The 19466-nt window shown below is 41.4% G+C and overlaps 1 protein-coding gene across 6 annotated transcripts in view; it reads right to left on the bottom strand.

The window, feature by feature from the left end:
• TANC1 (tetratricopeptide repeat, ankyrin repeat and coiled-coil containing 1) overlaps positions 1–19466 on the bottom strand; it is a 242525-nt gene that overhangs the window by 164426 nt on the left and 58633 nt on the right. For all 6 annotated transcript variants that reach the window (XM_059927927.1, XM_059927922.1, XM_059927925.1 and 3 more), the window contains one exon: positions 4069–4148. In XM_059927927.1, coding sequence (XP_059783910.1) covers positions 4069–4129 — 61 coding nt within the window. In that variant the 5' untranslated portion in view covers positions 4130–4148. The remainder of the gene's footprint in view (positions 1–4068; positions 4149–19466) is intronic.

The raw sequence follows: 19466 nt of genomic DNA, 5'->3' as shown, positions 1-19466 counted from the left end.
TACTGGACTGAATGTCAATATTATGACATAGTATGAGTGTGTTTCATGTTTGGTAATTGCAATCATTGTTGCTTTTGTTGTGGTCATCCATGTACAATGCTTGGTGTCAGTCTAGTTATCTCTTGTAAAAATAAAACACAGTGTGTGTGTGTGTGTGTGTGTGTGTGTGTAAAAAAAAAAAAAAGACACTGATGAAAGAAATTAAAGATGATACCAACACATGGAGAGATATACCATGTTCTTGGATTGGAAGAATAAATATTGTGAAAATGACTATACTACCCAAAGCAATCTACAGATTCAATACAACCCCTATCAAATTACCAATGGCATTTTTTACAGAACTAGAACAAATCATCTTAAAATTTGTATGGAGACACAAAAGACTCCGAATAGCCAAAGCAGTCTTGAGGGAAAAAAACGGAGCTGGAGGAATCAGACTCCCTGACTTCAGACTATACTACAAAGCTACAGTAATCAAGACAATATGGTACTGGCACAAAAACAGAAACATAGATAGATCAATGGAACAAGATAGAAAGCCCAGAGATAAACCCACGCACCTATGGTCAACTAATCTATGACAAAGGAGGCAAAGATATACAATGGAGAAAAGACAGTCTCTTCAATAAGTGGTGCTGGGAAAACTGGACAGCTACATGTAAAAGAATGAAATTAGAATACTCCCTAACACCATACACAAAAATAAACTCAAAATGGATTAGAGACCTAAATGTAAGACCGGACACTATAAAACTCTTAGAGGAAAACATAGGAAGAACACTCTTTGACATAAATCACAGCATGATCTTTTTTGATCCACCTTCTAGAGTAATGGAAATAAAAACAAAAATAAACAAATGGGACCTAATGAAACTTCAAAGCTTTTGCACAGCAAAGGAAACCATAAACAAAACGAAAAGACAACCCTCAGAATGGGAGAGAATATTTGCAAACGAATCAACGGACAAAGGATTAATCTCCAAAATATATAAACAGCTCATGCAGCTCAACATTAAAGAAACAAACAACCCAATCCAAAAATGGGCAGAAGATCTAAATAGACATTTCTCCAAAGAAGACATACAGATGGCCAAGAAGCACATGAAAAGATGCTCAACATCACTAATTATTAGAGAAATGCAAGTCAAAACTACAATGAGGTATCACCTCACACCAGTTAGAATGGGCATCATCAGAAAATCTACAAACAACAAATGCTGGAGAGGGTGTGGAGAAAAGGGAACCCTCCTGCACTGTTGGTGGGAATGTAAACTGATACAGCCACTATGGAGAACAATATGGAGGTTCCTTAAAAAACTAAAAATAGAATTACCATATGATCCAGCAATCCCACTACTGGGCATATACCCAGAGAAACCCATAATTCAAAAACACACATGCACCCCAATATTCATTGCAGCACTATTTACAATAGCCAGGTCATGGAAGCAACCTAAATGCCCATCGACAGACAAATGGATAAAGAAGATGTGGTACATATATACAATGGAATATTACTCAGCCATAAAAAGGAACGAAATTGGGTCATTTGTTGAGACGTGGATGGATCTAGAGACTGTCATACAGAGTGAAGTAAGTCAGAAAGAGAAAAACAAATATCGTATATTAACGCATGTATGTGGAACCTAGAAAAATGGTACAGATGAACCGGTTTGCAGGACAGAAGTTGAGACACAAATGTAGAGAACGGGCATATGGACACCAAGGGGGGAAAACCGCGGTGGGGTGGGGGTGGTGCTGTGCTGAATTGGGAGATTGGGATTGACATGTATACACTGATGTGTATAAAATTGATGACTGATTAAAAAAAAAAAAAGAATCTCTAAGAAGGGAATAGTTTTTAAAAAAAAGATTGTAAAAACAATCTACAAAGGGTATGAAAAGCTGAACTCAAAATTTTAGACAAATATTTTCTAAATTTCTGTGACTGTGAGTTCAAGTACGTAAAAATGAATTTTCCTTTGTCTTGACAACAAAGATTGGTTTAATTGGAAACAGTAGAGCAAAATTTTTCCATATTGCAGCAGATATTATTACCCCAAGTTTCACAGCGGTCTCAGTAGATTAGCCAGCTTTAATTTACAGAGAAACTTAGCTGTGATTTACTTATATAATGAGAGCTGGCACAGAGCTCAACACATGAATGGTCAAATTCCAAGTATTTTCCCCAATCATCTTGTGACATAACTTCGTCAAGATTTAAAATTCCATCTGCTTTGTTCCCCAGTGGAATACAACCAGGTTCTAGTTAAGAGAAAAAAGGCATACACCATACAGATGTTTTATGAGAAATGTTCCCATTGCTCTTTCAAGTTGGTTTGCATTAGTGAAAAGCCAAAGGGTGGGAATTATTATGAAGGAATGATTCAGAAAACACAATAGTTGCTCTTAAAGACCAAAGGGGGAAATAAACCCCAAATAGTATGCTCTACAACTGGAAAAGTTTCAAACGCAAACAATGTTCACTGTCTGGCCCATCTGAAAGGCAGGGTGCCGAAAATCATTAACATACTGTAATTTCACATGAGTCTGGCACGGATCAAAGAGGATGGTAAGCCTGTTGTGAAAGACTCCATTACTAAGCAGAGAGTTTTGGCTTGGAGACCCTGGCCCTGAGAAAAATAACCCACTGGTTGGCAGCTCCAGTCCAACAGACAGCTTTAGGATCTAACTTTATCCTGGAAATTACAAAGGCATGTAAAGAAGCAAATAACATAGTTCCTAGGATGAGTGTCAGTTGAGCCAAAACTGGGGAAAAATTTTTTGTTGTTGTTTTTAAGACAGCTTTTCGAGAACTAAAGGGAAGGATGTTTTGGCCTTAACCCAGCACAGGGTGAAGGGCCCCCTGGATAGAAATTATATGAACTGAAAATTCTCCGTAGTAACAATTCTAATTAATTATTCAAAGCTAGGAGTTGATTTTCTAAGGTTAAGAGCTAACTATGGTCTCCTGTTTCTATCATCAAAAACTGGTTTCTTCTTTTCTTTGCATCTGCTTAGCCAGGCATTAATGAAAGGCTTTTAATGGAATCTTATCAGCAACTTTACAACAAAGTCTCTACTTTTAAGGTTAAGTTTGCCTTTTGCAGGTTTGGTTAAAGGGAAATTAATAATAGAAAATTTGTCAAGGTTCCACATAATCAAAAAGTTTACAAGTCCACTTATTCTTTTACAGAAACAACATATATAACAATATTACCACAAGGCATTACAAGATCTTTTGAGTTAAAGAGTTAACTATAATTCAGCCTACTTATTTATACCTTAATAGAAATTAAAACTGAAGTGTTATTCAATATACAATAACTCAGAAACCAGCCGTTCTCTGACTCTGGATTAACATGAGTTTACAGAGTGAAATGGCACATTTCAGGGAAATCGATCCATGCTAACAGATTTTTATTGTGCAATACAGGTAGATAACATGTAGTTTTTCTGGTGAATGGTCACCAAAATAACCTTAGAGTAGCTTATCACACGGAATGCAGTGTAGAGTCACAATGACCACATATGCACCAGAACTCTACAAACAGGAATGAAATCCAAGCCAAATTAAGTAGCTCTCATCATAATGAAAACTAGCAGCCTGGCACTGAGTGTGGCGACACCTGTTAGGGGGAAAATTTGATACTCAAAAGATGAGGACCAGTCAGCCAGCAGTTGGTCAAACATATAAAATGCAAGCACGCGTGGGAAAAGAGAAAGCGCTTTCTAGAAATCAAATTCCTGGACACACCTGCTCTCCCTCAATGCCTATAACTCTGCCTCTGGATCTGAATGACCTGTTAAAATTATGACCCTTACAAGTCTTCTGGGAAAGGATTTGGTTCAGAACCCAAACTCAATCTTCAAAGTCACTTCCCAGGAGAAAGCTCACGAATATATTTAGTTTCTCATGGCCTCCAGGTTGCTGTTTCTTCTAACCCATATCACTTCTCTGACCCATTCCCAAGGCAATAACATCTGCCCCACCTGGATTAAGTGGGGCCTTGCTGGCTCACACCCACCATGTTTGCTCAGCTCAACTCAATCCTGGACACATACCTGTTTCCTTCCTGCTTCCCTTTCCTCCCTCTCGGCTCTTCTTCAGCACAGCCTTTAACATTTTCAACACTCTTTAGCTTCTAAAGAGAAAAGGAGGAGAGGGGAGAGGAATTAAGTATTATAAATTGGAACATAACTTGCATATTGACACAAACGGTAACTTGTCTTCAAACAAACAGATCACTTAGGATAATATAAAGGTACCTTGAGTTTTACATCAATTTTCTATGAATAAACTAACACGGGGAACTAAATGCTAAAGACACAAGGAGAGTTTTATAATGTTTAATGAAGTGATCAGAAGTTCACCATCTTGTTATAAAAGTTAAAAAAAAAAACAGCGCATTCTCAGCATTCCACATCGAATTAAGGTTATGAGGCTAAATCTGGACAAGTTACTGTAAGATATCTGGCATAGGAATGTGGGTCTCCCAACCCCCATTCATCAAAAGAAAACATTAAGACAATCAAAAAGATAGTGGTTAAGAAGGAAAGCTACATGGTTAAAGGCATGTTTTACAGATGCTACTGATTATATAACCATAAGGAAAACATTTTGGAAGGTTAATCAGAATGAAACATACCTTAAAAACATTTGCAAAATAAATACAGTGGGAACACATTTCAACACTGATGTCGGGGTGTCTGATCAAACAGCACACACTGCAATGGGTTTTTACCACATATTGTTATGACTTTTGCGCGGGGGTGGGGGGAGGTAAGAAGAACAGGCCTGCGGCTGAATCCTTTAAATAATGAGCTGTATTTTTAAGCAGGGTTGTACTGAGCACGTATAAACAACACAATGGCCCAGGCCTAAGATGAAACATAAAACCACCCCTCCAGCAAAGAGACAGACAAAAGGACCATTATTTCATCAGTTAGTCAGTCTCGCCTCCAGCTCTCTCTTCCCTCCACTAACTCAGATGAGATGGCTAGACAACGGCCAAAACAGTAACAAATCTGAGTGGGTTGTGTTACCATCACACCCTTGTTAACGCACTAAGGCGAAGCAGGTAGAAGGCGGCAAGTAGCTTACTGCTGAAAAAAAACAAAGAGGGGATGACTCCTCTGTAGAAAACCTGCCTTGTTAGCATCAACGCTTCCAGTGGTCTCCGTATAACGCCCCGCACAAGTGCTCGACCCCAGAGTTGAGCCGAGGTTTTGTGGAGCCCACTGAGAGGGAGGAAGGGTCCCAAAGTGCTGCCATGCACAACATAAGCACACAGGGTGACCTTTCTTATCATTGGGTCCAGGCCTGTATTTATTTTTCCAAGCCCTTTGTTTTCCTGATGAAGAAACAGAGACCCTGGGAGGCTGACTTGCCCCAGGGTCACGCAGCTAATTAACAGCAGGGCCAGAATCCAAATCTGCGGACTCCCAGCAAGGGTCCTCCTTCTTCCCCAGTGCTGGCCTCTCTGCTTAGAGCAATGAAAGCTTTGGGAAACAGCAATCAAACAATCCAAAAAATTGACAACAAACCAACCAACCTGAAAGATACTAGGAAGTAAATATCTTAAGCAGAATTTGGAGAAAGCCATAGTGAAGCTTATTAGGGTTAACTCGTCTTACAAACAAGTCTTCACACACAAAAGGAGCATGGCTTAGAGCCTAATTCTTTTTAAAAATGCTACTTGAATGGACCCCTGTGAAAAGACTTGGGTTTCACTAAAGGGCAAACACTGAATCTGGAAGTGGGCCACAGTGTGCTTCCATAGGGGAGCTGTGGAAACACAAATTTCTCCTGACAGTCATGCTTGAAGGAAACAATACAAAATGTTGTGGCATAAAAAACGGTAGGAAAAGTTAAAAAATAAATAGATGCCTGGTCAGCACAGACATTTTCTTCTCCAAATTAAAAAAAAAAAAAAAAAAAAATCAATCAACCCTTCAGGGTTTGTCATTTAGCAAAGACTACATACTAAAGAAATAAGAGAAAAATATCAGTGGAGCCAGGCCAGCAAAGCCTGGCCAAGGTCCTTAGGGAACTTTTCCCCCGTGTTTCTCTGGATCACTGAACAGCTCAGGCCCCACCTCGGCGGTGAAGCTGCCCCTGATTAATCACCCTTGTCACCACCAACCCACCACAGATCTACAATGCCACTTGGAATACACAGCTCACAGGGCAAGGAGTGGCAGACACGGACTTGGGCATCTCATCCCAGACACCTTAGATGCCTATTTTTTGGGAGCTCAGCTCTTTTCAGGATAGTGAAATCTTCCCCCATCAGTGGTCTCAAGTGAAGAGGCTATCAGATATTCGCTCTAAGTTCTTCTCCCAGTTCTTGTTTTCCTCCCTAAATAGTAGTAACTCAAGGGAAAGAGCTTAAATTTATTCTCTAAAAGATATTCAAACTGCACATGGAGAAACTTTAACTGATTATATCTGGGTGCAAAAATTAAGGAACCCCCATACACACACAAGCTGGAAAGGAAAAAAAGACTGCTCCCCGTGGGTTAAATTGTGAAATTAATACAGATCACAGTAGAGCTGTGCAAAGTCCCAATCAGTCATGGCCTGAAAGATGTAACTGGAACTTGACATTCATCAACAGACCCTTTAAAGACTATGCCCATCTGAAGCGAGGTGGTCAGAAAAAGCAACTATAGTAGTAGGCTGGAGGGGCCAACACTGGCAGTATAGTCCAGAGAAGATTATCTGCACACCTGACAGTACCTGTGAACTTATAAATACATACTCCCACATCCAGTTCTGAAAATAGGCCCATCAGGCTATGGGACCCAGTGCTATTAAATGCTGGCATCATAACTACTTTTCCTTCTTCTCATCCTGTTCTCAAGGAGCAGTGCCTCTTAATTTGGCTTTTTCACCTAACAACAGTGGGGGAGAGTGTGCCGGTCTAGTCCACCCAACACAATTGTCTAGCTTGTTGACAGACATGATTCTGGGAATAAATTAATAAACCAGTGTTCTAGCTTTAAACAAAAGCTCTCATGAGCTCTGTCCAAGGGAGTCACTTTGCCAAGTATCATCTATTTAAGACATAAAGAATATTAAGTTGCTGATTCCAGTTTGAGTACCAAAAGGAAGACAGTGGTAAATTCTTGAATGCAAATGCCACCGTGAAGCAGTCTTATGAGGGCAGCCAGCGGGCTCTCCCTGAATGACACCTTCTGCATCACTTCCCTTCCTGTAGCAACTTCAACTACTGACAATTTTCCCCTAAAAAGGGTGAACACTGCCCTGCTACAGAAGTGAACCACATAGAAATAATGCAAACCAGCCTTCCAGACACAAAAAAAGAAACTGCCAGAAGCTATCAAGTTCCTACTAGAGGACCATACATGTAAGGAAGTTCTTATGGACAAGCATAATAGGATAAAACAAGAAATGCTGTCCTTTTTCACCTTAAATACTATAGATCAAAAGGCACAGGTGTAACTCAAATAAATACTGGCCAAATAGAATCCCTCAATTTCTGCCCCATAAAACTTTAGCTTCTATCACACAAGTAGTATAAATATATGGCTAGATTTAAGTATTTAAAAATAAATCTTTGATGGAACTTCCCTGGTGGCACAGTGGTTAGGAATCCGCCCGCCAATGCAGGGGACCCGGGTTCGAGCCCTGGTCCAGGAAGATCCCACTTGCCATGGAGCAACTAAGCCCGTGCGCCACAACTACTGAGCCTGCGCTCTACAGCCCGTGAGCCACAACTACTGAGCCCACATGCTGAAACTACTGAAGCCCGCACCTAGAGCCCGTGCTCCACAAAAACAGAAGCCACTGCAAAGAGAAGCCCGCGCACCGCAACGAAGCCCCTGCTCGCCACTACTAGAGAAAGACCGCACACAGCAAGGAAGACCCAATGGAGCCAAAACTAAATTAATTAATTTTTTTAAAAAAGAATGAATAAGTCCTATTTAAAAATAAAAAATAAATAAAAATAAATCTTTGAAAAAGTAGAGAACTTCAGCTCTCATTTCTTTATATATTTTTGAGGAAGAGAGAAAAGACCAGCCTCTAGATTACAACAACTGAAATGATCTAATGGGAGAAAATTTCCTATAATGTTCATTTAAAAGAAAATAAAATATGAGTATATGACATTACCTTTAGGTCAATGATCTGAAGTCACCTAAATTTTCTTATTTTTCTACTATCATTCGACATCTAATTTTCCCAAATGCCATAGATTCTTCTTTTCAAAACCCACAGAAGTTAAACCAACTATTGAGCTTACTTTTACTTCTTAGATTTCTCCTTTAACACATAAACTCTTTGGAGATAGGCACAATGTCTCTACGTTATGTGTTAAATAAGCATTCTGCAGTGATTACAAGGGTATATAAAATATAACAAAAGTTATCCTAGATTAAACAGTGAGATGATTTAAAAATAAGAGAAAAATCTATTTCAGTTTGCAATCCCAATGGCAGTATCATAACCATGACCACCTTGTCTGAAATCATAGAACAACACCAGCCTTAAACCTTTCCTCTTCTGGAGTGCCATACCACCTATTTATGAAATTTCAAATCGACTCCGTGAGCTGAGGGCAGGGACTATGTTTATTCTTTAATAGATACAAACAGAAGCCGGAACACAGCCTTCCCACACACTTTGTTCTCAATATTTGTTGACAGATTTAACTAGGCTGCAATGAACACAGATGAGCCATTTCCTCCAAATCAAGCAATTAACCAACATTTATAGCAGTTTATAAATTACAAAGAATATTCCTATATATTCTCATTTGCAAGGAATGCAAGAAAACAGTTAAATCCAAGAAATACTTGGGAGGAAAATGCTGCATTTCATAATGTCCCTTCATGTCCACACCTGAGTCAGCCTTAAAATCTCAAGATAATAAACCCTTATTATCCAGTTATCCTGGACACCTAAACACACGCTCTGTGCTCACTCCACTGAAAGGAGCTTCTTGCATCAAACCATCCATCTGACCTCAAAGCAAAGCAGTCTCAGAAGGTGCCTCCTTTCTTTTGCCAAAATAAATAAAGCCAGAGTAGCAATATCTACAAGTGAAACACTGGAAAGTAAGATGCACATGATCATTAAGAAATTTTTTTTATTTAAGAGAAGAGATACATCAAAAACACCTTCAATTTTAGGGGCTCAAAAACGTCTCCACCTAATAAGATTAAGACTCACCTACACTATAGCCATGTCTTCTGTAGTACTGCCTTTAGAACTTTCCTTTGCATTGGCAACCTTTAGTGTTTATCAAAAGAAAGGAAATGGGTGGTGGTGATGGGTGGGGAGGTGCTGTCTAAAGCAGCCTACAGAATAAATAATACAGTAGAGAGGAAGTAAGAGAAAACAAAGCAGGACAGAGACCACAAAAGGAAACAAAGCCCTGCTAGAGGGGGCAATGGCTGCTGCTGGAAATTCACGGAAAACTGTCTTCTAGAAGCTTCCTGAAAGCAAGAGCCATATCTTGACATTCTTTTAAAGATCCCAGGAGGCTGGGGAAAAACCAACTCTTGAGAATACGTGAAATTCCAGGAGGTCTCTCTCCCATTCCACACCCCACCCCCCCACCCCCGTAGTAGAAGGAGCCTAGGAATTAGGAGACCTGGTCCTGGCATTGTGACTGGGAACAAGTTACCAAACTTCTCTAGGATTCAGACGCCTCGTCCAGGAAAGCTGGGGGAGAGGAGAAGGGGTTATTGATCAAGAAACCAGAAAGCAATGGTGATGGTAAGTAAAAAAGCGGCCCTTGGTATTGCTTAACATGCAGAGCTGGGAAACAGGACATCATTCGGCTGTGATTTATCCCCTAAGACACATAGACCCAACCATTTGGTCCTCTTTATTCAAAGCCATTCTACAAATTGTATCTCTAATTCTGCTGTTCTTTTCTTTAGAGTTAGGTTTGTCTTATACTCAAACCTGACGTCTTTTTGCCTAAGTTATTAAAAGCAAAGTAAATTTACAGTCACGAGTAATATGAATGTAAAAGAGTTCTGGGCATTAAGTTTGAACTCAAATGTTTAAGTTCTGATGCACAAAATTAAGTGGAAATTCCCTATTAGATTGAAATCATTTTCAACCCATATTTAAAATACTCTGTAGAAAGATATACAAGTTGTTTTGAGAAAAGTGTCCTTAAAAATCTGACTCTCCTGGGCTTCCCTGGTGGCGCAGTGGTTGAGAATCTGCCTGCCAATGCAGGGGCACGGGTTCGAGCCCTGGTCTGGGAAGATCCCATATGCTGCGGAGCGACTGGGCCCGTGAGCCACAATTGCTGAGCCTGCGCGTCTGGAGCCTGTGCTCCGCAACAAGAGAGGCCACGATAATGAGAGGCCCGCGCACCGCGATGAAGAGTGGCCCCCGCTTGCCGCGGCTAGAGAGGGCCCTCGCACAGGAACGAAGACCCAACACAGCCATAAATAGTAAATAAATTAATTAACTAAAAAAATAAAATAAAATAAAAGACAAAACTGTAGTTCCCAGAGGCTCTCATTATAAAAAAAAAAAAAAAAAAAAAATCTGACTCTCCTAAGCCAGTATTTCAAGTTGCTAAAAAATTACTATATACAAGTTTGTTTAAAGAAGTTTTCACTTTGATAACACTTGACAAAAAAGAAATTTCACTTGTGGAAGAAAATATGAAGAAGCTACCTGTTTCTGGCTACAAGAGACATTTTTCTAGATTGTGAAGGGATTTGTTCCATTCAACTGTGAACACGATCTCATCCATAAAGCCTTCCCAGACCATGACAGTCAAAAGGTATCTTTAATTCCACATCCCATTTTGTACTTACAGATGGTTATCAAAATCACAGTAAAAAAATGTTGAACTCTACAAATCCCCAATGGCACCTAAAAAAGTACCTTACTTGCAACAAACACTAAATAAATCTCCTTAAATGAAAGAATAGCAGGGTTGTTATGGAGGGGAAATCAAAATCAATAGCAATTCTCTCCCACAAGGGATTTGGAATAATAATGTAAGAATTCTTCTGATACCAAGTACTAATTTCCAAGTTTATGGCCAAAGTTATCTGACTTATACACGATGAATAGCACATCTCCAGAGCAGGACCTGTTCTGTTATCAGGCCTTCAGAAGCACCAGCTGCAGGCAGGTTATATTTTGGCGTTTCGAATATGCATACAGAAGGGATAAGTATAATAACAGAAAAGCCAAAACCTGAAAGCAATACATTCTGCCTCAAACCAGGAAGGGCTCAGACAGGGAGATAACCAAGGGCAGCGTTCCTGGCAATAATCATGTCTTCCAGGCCGATGGCTCTGGAGCAAGATTGAGCACCAGTCTTGCAGAAAGCCCCTGCTCATCCAGAAGCTGTCTTCACCCGGACATTCCTCAGCCAAGCACCCACCTCCCAACCTAACAGCAAGACACTACCTAACTAGAGGACAAAATAACTGTGACATTATTACCATCACCACCACCATCTAGACAGTCATAGATACTTAATCTATTAGAGAAAGCAAAGACACTTCACAAGCGCACTTCAAAACCCACCTCAAAAGCTTCCTCTTAGAAGCCTTCTGGGTCTTATTTTAATTGCTCACCCACCTGCTTCCTCCACTAGTCTGTGGGACTCTGGATGGCCAGACCTTGCTCTGCTTCACCAGCAAGCACAGTATGCTTTCTCACTTCAATGTCAATGGATACATCGGGGAGGAACATAATTTTTCCAGCTATAATTCTCAAAGGAAATAACTGTACCTCAAAACACACTGCCAGCCTAATAAATTTAAGTAAATGTAACATCCTCATTTAAAATGCAAGGCCCATGGGACTTCCCTGGTGGCGCAGTGGTTAAGAATCCGCCTGCCAATGCAGGGGACATGGGTTCGAGCCCCGGTCCGGGAAGATCTCACATGCCGCAGAGCAACGAAGCCCGTGCGCCACAACTACTGAGCCTGCGCTCTAGAGCCCGCGAGCCACAACTACCGAGCCCGTGAGCCACAACTACTGAAGCCCACGCACCTAGAGCCTATGCTCCACAACGAGAAGCCACTGCAATGAGAAGCCCGTGCACCACAACAAAGTAGCCCCCGCTCGTCGCAACTAAAGCCTGCATGCAGCAACAAAGACCCAACGCAGCAATCAATCAATCAATCAATTTAAAATAAAAATAAAATAAAATGCAAGGCCCTGAGCATTGGAGGAACTTGTCTCGACTCTCCTGAGCCAGCAAATGGCAGAGACAGGGTTACAACCCAATTTCCCAATTAAGGAATAAGCATTGGGCTAGCAATTGCAGGTTTTTCATTCTACACACATTCCTGAGTATCAACTCTGTGCCAACCAAAGAGGAGCACAAAGTATAATATGATGGAGGAGGAAGACAACACTGTCAACAAACATGGGCAGGAAGCTACAAGTCCATGCCTCCATTTTCTCTATAAAGTAAAACTACGGTATGAGAGGAGCAGAGAAGGTTCAGAATAGCCCTTGCAGAGGAGAGAAAGGCAAGCACAAGATGAGAAGGACAGCTGGACAGTTTTGATTGCCCAACCAAGGCTGCAGAGCAAGACACAGCACCAAATGATGAAAGTGGGCAACCCCATCCGCTGATGCTCAGCCCCAAGAAAGAACCATCCGGAGGACAAGAGGCTTGATCAGTAATCGGGTGTTTGCAGCACAGGTGCAACAAGATTGGTAAGGGTGCTTGTACAAGAGTACTCAGAGCGACGCGCCATGGAAACAAGGCTGGACAGGAGGCAAGTGGAGGCCTGAGAGGAAGGACCGCCAGAGCGAGCAGGGATGGCATCTCCAAGAGATCAAAGAGCAAATACAGTCACACTAAGTGAATTAGGAAGCTGAAAAAGGCTGTCTGGGCTTCTTAATTTTAAATCTTTGGATGTGGAACAATTCCAGACAATGTTAAAGCCCACATGATGATGGTCAACAGCATGGTTTGCTGAAGTGGAATGTCCTCAAGTGAAGGTTGGAAGCAAACAAGTCAAGGCACTTGATTCTCAGTCTGGGGAAGGGCCATTCAGATGCTTCCTACGGTAACAGAGGCAGGATTAGGGATATCAACCACCACCCTAACAGCTATAATTTACTAAGTGTTTACTGTGTATCAGATAAGTGGAAGAGCTTTACATTCATATGTAATCTCATTTTATCCTTAAAAAAAAATAATCTATCAACCAGTTTTACTGATTCCTTTTTATTAATAAGGAAACAAAGGCTTAGAGGGATTAACAACTTTCCCAAGGTTACACAATTTGTAAAGGTCAAGCTGGGACTTGAACCCAGGTCTGACTTGAAAGCTCAGGCTCTCACTTGCTGCCTCCAAAGCCCTCAATGAACTGAGGGAAGGTGGGACAGGGAGGTGACCAGGAGAGCACAGAATACAAGTCTAAAGGACAAAGTGGCTTTTGTATGAGGGTGAAAGTACCGTTGTTATGGATCCAGCTGAGGAGAGCTGGGAGAAAGCCAACGCTGAGCCACAGCGGCCATGAGGCCAAAAGCCCGTAGAGAACCACCTAGGGTTTGAATATGAACCACAGACTTTGCATGTGGTCCCATCCTTTCTCACACAGTTCCGTGCAGGATGTGACCAGGATCACAGGATGCTCCCCTGTGGAAGGTTTATGGCAACTGGAGACCCCAGTCCCAACCCTCGTATGGCGGTTAGCTCCCTAACAACCACCCTCTGCTTACATCCTCCTTTCTTTTCCCTTCTCCTTCCCGTTAAGTTTTCCACTTGTATCACACAACAGAGCTATGAACCTGACCACCTTCTTGATGTGTGACAATTACAGGTCCCTGAGTAAAGGTAGGAGGCATTACATTAACAAAATGACCTTGGGCAAGTTATTTCACCTTTCCCGGGCTCATCTGTCTAACAGGAACACTGCTCCCTTTCCCGTTTGACAGGACAATATCAAGTCTCTTCCACCTGTAGGTGCTATCACTGTAAGGGGGAAGATTTATTTCTTGCTCATAGGGCCACTGTAATCACAGTAGCTGATAAACCATCACCACAGATGAAAAAGGAACTCCTGAGGAGTCTATGGCATGGGTTGATGATAAGCCTTTAGTATGAAAGGAGGAGAGACCTTGAAGGCATGTCAGAAAGTCCATTTTTCAAAAAGTGTAAAGGTACTCAATCAATCAGTGCCAGCTGAATGAAGCCCGGTATTATAAATCTAAAGAAATTAAATTTTTTAAATTGCACTGCATCTGGCCTCAAAGTGAAAAAGGTCAGACAACTTCAAAGATGCCCCGTGAAAGGCAGCTATTCATTACACAAAGATTTCTTGCTTACGGAGCTGACAGATGGATCTTTCTCTTAAAGCCCCAGAATACGAGACGTCAAAATCCCTCCTCCACTTCTGTCAGTGACTTGCTATGATGCTCTGAACAAGGTTTTAACCTCCCCAGGCCCTGATTTCATTAAGTTGGGAGTTTTCAATACCCATGTAGTTTTTTTTTTTTAAACTCCCCCAGGTGATTCTGATGTGCAGCCAGCAACATGTATTTAACACTAATTATATTCCAGGCCCTGCTCTAAGCACTTTACTTTTATATATATACACACACACACATATGTATGTATGTGTATGTATATATATATATATATATCCATACACACACACACACACACACACACACACACACATAGTCATTTAATCCTCACAACCGCCCTCTAGGGAAGGTACTACTAATATCTCCATTCTGTGAAGGCACAGAGAGGCTGGGACTTGCCCAGGGTCACGTAGCTCATGGGGGCCCATCCAAGCAGTTTCGCTCCAGAGCCTGACCATGAAGTCCCTATCCTATGCCTACTTTTTTGGATAAAAATGAGAGATGAGCTCCCAGGGGCCTGGTGAGGTGGTAAAACAGACAAAACTGTCAAATGGGGGGAAAAAAATCATCTTTGGCCACACATACGCGCGTGCACACACACACACACACACACACACACACACACAAACACAACCCCCCGCCACCCCCAGAGAGGTATCCCATGCCTCAATCTATCTTGAAAAAGAGAATCTACCTCTATTGAAAGACACCTCTTGTCCACTCCCTCAAGTTCTGAGTTCATCAGAACCTTATCAGAGTTACTTCAAACTACAGTGTTGTCAACGTGTATGATCTGGAGGCATCACACCAACAAAATACATGCAACAAAAAGAGCACTCTTCAACTCATGAGCTCACAGGGGGAGAACACGGAGATGGGCCGTACTGCCAACGAGGAAGATTATCTGGGGGCAGAGACCTCTGTGTCACATGGGCAATGCTTCCCCTGTTCCTAACACTTACCCGGAAATTCGGAACTACGTTATTCAAGAGGAGCTCAAAAACAACAACAACAACAAAAAAAAAAGCTGCCCATTTCTCACTAGAATGAATTGTATGAAGCTTATTAAAAGGGGATGGGCTGGGGCAGGGAATGGCCTGGTGCCCAAGCTTTCCTTCTCTGGGCTGTTTTACACAGTCCAATAAATGTAATATGGTCTTAACCTTGGACATCAAGTTCTAAAATAAATTAGGGAATGCCTGCAGTGATAATGCAGTGGAGAGCTGAGTCAAATTCATACGAGCCACACAGGATCATCTCTTCCCACAGCTAAAGCAAATATCTCAACACGTGGATCACTGTGTTCTTATCTGAAATTTGTAAGGGAAACCATTCTGGGCCATAAACATTTGGCTGCAGTAAGCAATCTCCAAGTACGACTGCCACGGGGGGGGCCCATGAGAAAGATCACATGGGAACGGGTGGTGGCTTTATTTTTTAATCCATTCCAACAGCCCCAAAATGGGGGAAATAACAGAGCTCTAGATGATAAAAGTCAAAGACAACTCATGCTAGGAAATAAAAGCCAAACATGTAGAGTTTTGTTTTTTCTTTTTAAATGTTAACAAATCCAGTCTCAAAGGAAGACAGGAAAGATAATACAAGGGTGCCATCCAAGGCAGGAGCATGTGACCTTTTAAGTGCCATGGGCTGCTTCAGCAATCTAGACCCTCCAATCAGAATGTTCCTGAGTGATTTTGACATAGAAAATGCCATTACAAAGAAAATCAATTATATTGAAACAGACATCAAAATATTTAGAAAGCAACCTGTGATAATAATAATGTGTGCTTCTTAATGCATAAATAACATGACCCAAGAGCAGGTCTAAGAGCTACTGTAGTTTTCTGAGCAGTGGTAGGCGTAACTGATAGCTTAAACTATCTCCCACAGTGTGATACAAAAGTTTGTAATTTCTAAGTGGCAAAGCCACAGGTGCTGATAGTACATGGTTTATGGGCCCCTTTCATGATTGGAGGAAAAAAAACACATTTTGGCTAGAGGACAGTGAAAATAAAAATGTACTTTTTTTTCTTCACTCACTCACCCAACCCACATTCACAGACCCTCTGAAGTGCATCCAATGACCCTAAGAGTTAGGGACCCTGACCCAGAGAATCAGAGTCAGACCCAACAGAACAATTACTCAGACTTGCCAAAAGCTCTGCTAATAGCCCAGGAGTTTCTAGAGAAACAGCAGCTCAGTTTTATACCACTCATGGAAGGACTGAAATTCAGGAAATTAAATGGTAACTTACTGATGGGCACACATTAGCAGGATTGGGTATTCCACATATGCACCACTCTTAACATTTAAATGCCAAGTTCCAGGATTAGTTTTCAGAGTAGTCTGTAAAAGTTCTATTTAACAAGGAAGTCCATCACCACCAAATTACTAACTCACTCACAGTAGCCAGCCTGGCGTTGCAAGAGAGAGAGCTGTAGAAATTTACAGCATGAGACAATATTTCAAAACCGGGAAAGCCAGGGTGAATACTGGGGACAAGTGTGTTTTACATTGGTTTTATTGTTTTCATGGATGCTCTTCTTACCCTTTTAAAAGGTATTTAAAGTCTAGCAAGTATAGTCTTCCAGTTAACTGGATCAGGCTTCCTAGTGAGACTGTTACCCAAGGCTTGGCCTCTTCTGCCCTCTCTGCTTCATACAGTCAGGCCATTCCCCAGCTGCATGCCTTCACAGGGGATGCCCTATGAAGATAAATATAATTCAGAGTCCAAAATACATGGACTTACACTGGGCCATTGCCAATTTCTCATGGATCCTGGGTAACCGAGACGGTTTTTGTTTCCATGATAAGGGACATACAACAACAGCTGCAAAAGTGTAATACTTTTTCTAGACTAATAAAATTACCTAAATCTGGCTCACTGTTACAGCTGTGGCACCAGCCACACTTCCCAGAAAGATGAAAGCCTTGTGCAGTTTCCAGAAGAGCTGGGATGGTAGCTCTGAGCTAAACTGGAGGCATTCAACCCCTTCCCAAGCCAATTCCCTTATTCCTTCTCACAAACCTAATAAAGTCCATATTTCAGTGTACTGATAACTCACTGAGAACCACAAAGCCATTCATCTCCAACTCAGACTTATGTTATGACTTTTTACAATTATCTCTTCTTATCAATACTGTAAATCTGTAACAAACAGAAGACCTTTACTCCACGAATCCAACAAACCACCATAAAAATAACAGCAGAGGTGGGGACACAAATGCACCCAGTAGCAGGCACCGTTACGTTTTTCACTGTGAAGTGTCTGGTTTAGTCCTCACAGCAAGGAGGGGGTAGGGACTGTAATTGTCCTCTTTGATGAAAGGAGGGGATAAAGAAATTGAGAGTCAGAGAAACTTCGTAGTCTGCCCAGGCCACACCTTCCCTCTTAACACGGCACTCCATTTCTTCTCTTGAAGAACACTAGACCCTCACTTTTGGCACCCTAAGCCTTGGATCCTGAAATTAAATGATGTACAAGACCAGCCTCTATTGCACAGCATGGGGCCTAAAGACAGAATATATAAAAAACCAATTTGTCACTGTGGAATTTAGAAACCATTAAACCTTCACTAAAGGGGACCCTCTCCTCAGAGGACCTTGTTACCAAAATATGATGGAAAAGGGAGAACTACGACGGAAAACAAACAGCATTTCCTTCTCAGGACAGGGCGAAAGGAGAGAGCTATGAGGAAACAAAATGCAGAACCGTCTGTGCCAGGATTTAGGGATGGTTTCGGTACAGCACATCTTGAAGTCCATCCTCCTAAGATCAATCAATCAGAAGAAAAAACTTCAGTAGACTCTGCTTTAATTCACTTGCCTAGACCTAAATATGTACTATCTGGTTTCACAGATCATAGCCTCATCTGTTCCAAAAGTTATATTCAGAACTAAGAGCAAAAAATCAGATCTATATATACTATTCTCATTAACAAGGTTTTTACTTGGAAGGGACTTCTCTGCCTTTATTACTGCAAGCACACAAATGATTTAATCAGCAAGACCAGAGGTCCAGAAGAGTTTATATTTTCACATGCTGTCATTTAAAACCAAAAGATGAGGCTCATCTGGGCTGGCCAACTATCAACTTCCACAACTAAACAGAATTTCTCAAAAATGTCCCTGAATTTTAAAGCACTTTCCCATAAAAACCCTGCAAGGATAAGCAGCATGACCCTACCGTCCTTATCTCAGGCTACCCAGCTAGTGCACAGCTAATAGGAAAACAAGGGATTGAACCCAGAGGAAGCCACAGAAGACACAGACCATGGTTTTGCCATGTAAGAGTCTTGTCTTTATCACCTACTATGTAAAAAAAAAAAAAAAAAAAAAATGCACACACACACACACACACACACGGTCACACACATACAAACACACGGTCACACAGAAATTTGAGTAAGACCCAGCTCCTGCCTTCAACACAGTCAACCTACTCACTAGAAATCTAAATCTGTGGCATCATGGGAACAGAACAAGACAGAGTGACATGATGGTAAAGGCTCTGGAGGCAGGCAGACCAATCCATAGGGTTAAAATCCCCCAATCCTAACCCACCATGCTTTACCTACCCTGTGATCCTGGGCCCGTAACTTAAACTCTCTAAACCTTAGAATCCTCCTTTGTAACAGAGATGGCATACTACAAAATAACTGTAAGAATTAGAAACAACATGACAAGTACCTAGGACTCTGCCTAGCAAGAAATGTATATGACATAAATGGTCATGACCGTCTCATGTTATTACATCTGCTTATACAGCCCAACTACAACTTTTAAAGGCCAATTAAATGTCATTGGAATGGCCTTTTCCTTTCTTATTTGGGATATTAAAATGATAGAACTTAATCGCCAATTACGATATGGAGCTGACTGAGTGAGGGAGGGTGAAGGATGAGTCACACATTTCTGGCTTGAATAGTGCCAATGACCAAAGTGGGAAAAACAGACAGAAGCACGGGGGTGAGGGAACTTTGGGAGGTGGAGAGTGGAAAGCAGGCAATAATTAGGAGGAAAATGAGTTCAGTTTGGATAGCTCAAGTTATAAGTACATATGAGTCATCCAAGTAGAAAATGTCCAAAAGATTGTTTAAGACAAGGGTGAA

The sequence above is a fragment of the Balaenoptera ricei genome, chromosome 7 (genome assembly GCF_028023285.1).
Source record: "Balaenoptera ricei isolate mBalRic1 chromosome 7, mBalRic1.hap2, whole genome shotgun sequence".
Lineage (NCBI taxonomy): Eukaryota > Metazoa > Chordata > Mammalia > Artiodactyla > Balaenopteridae > Balaenoptera > Balaenoptera ricei.
This window is presented reverse-complemented; position numbering and strand designations above follow the sequence as displayed.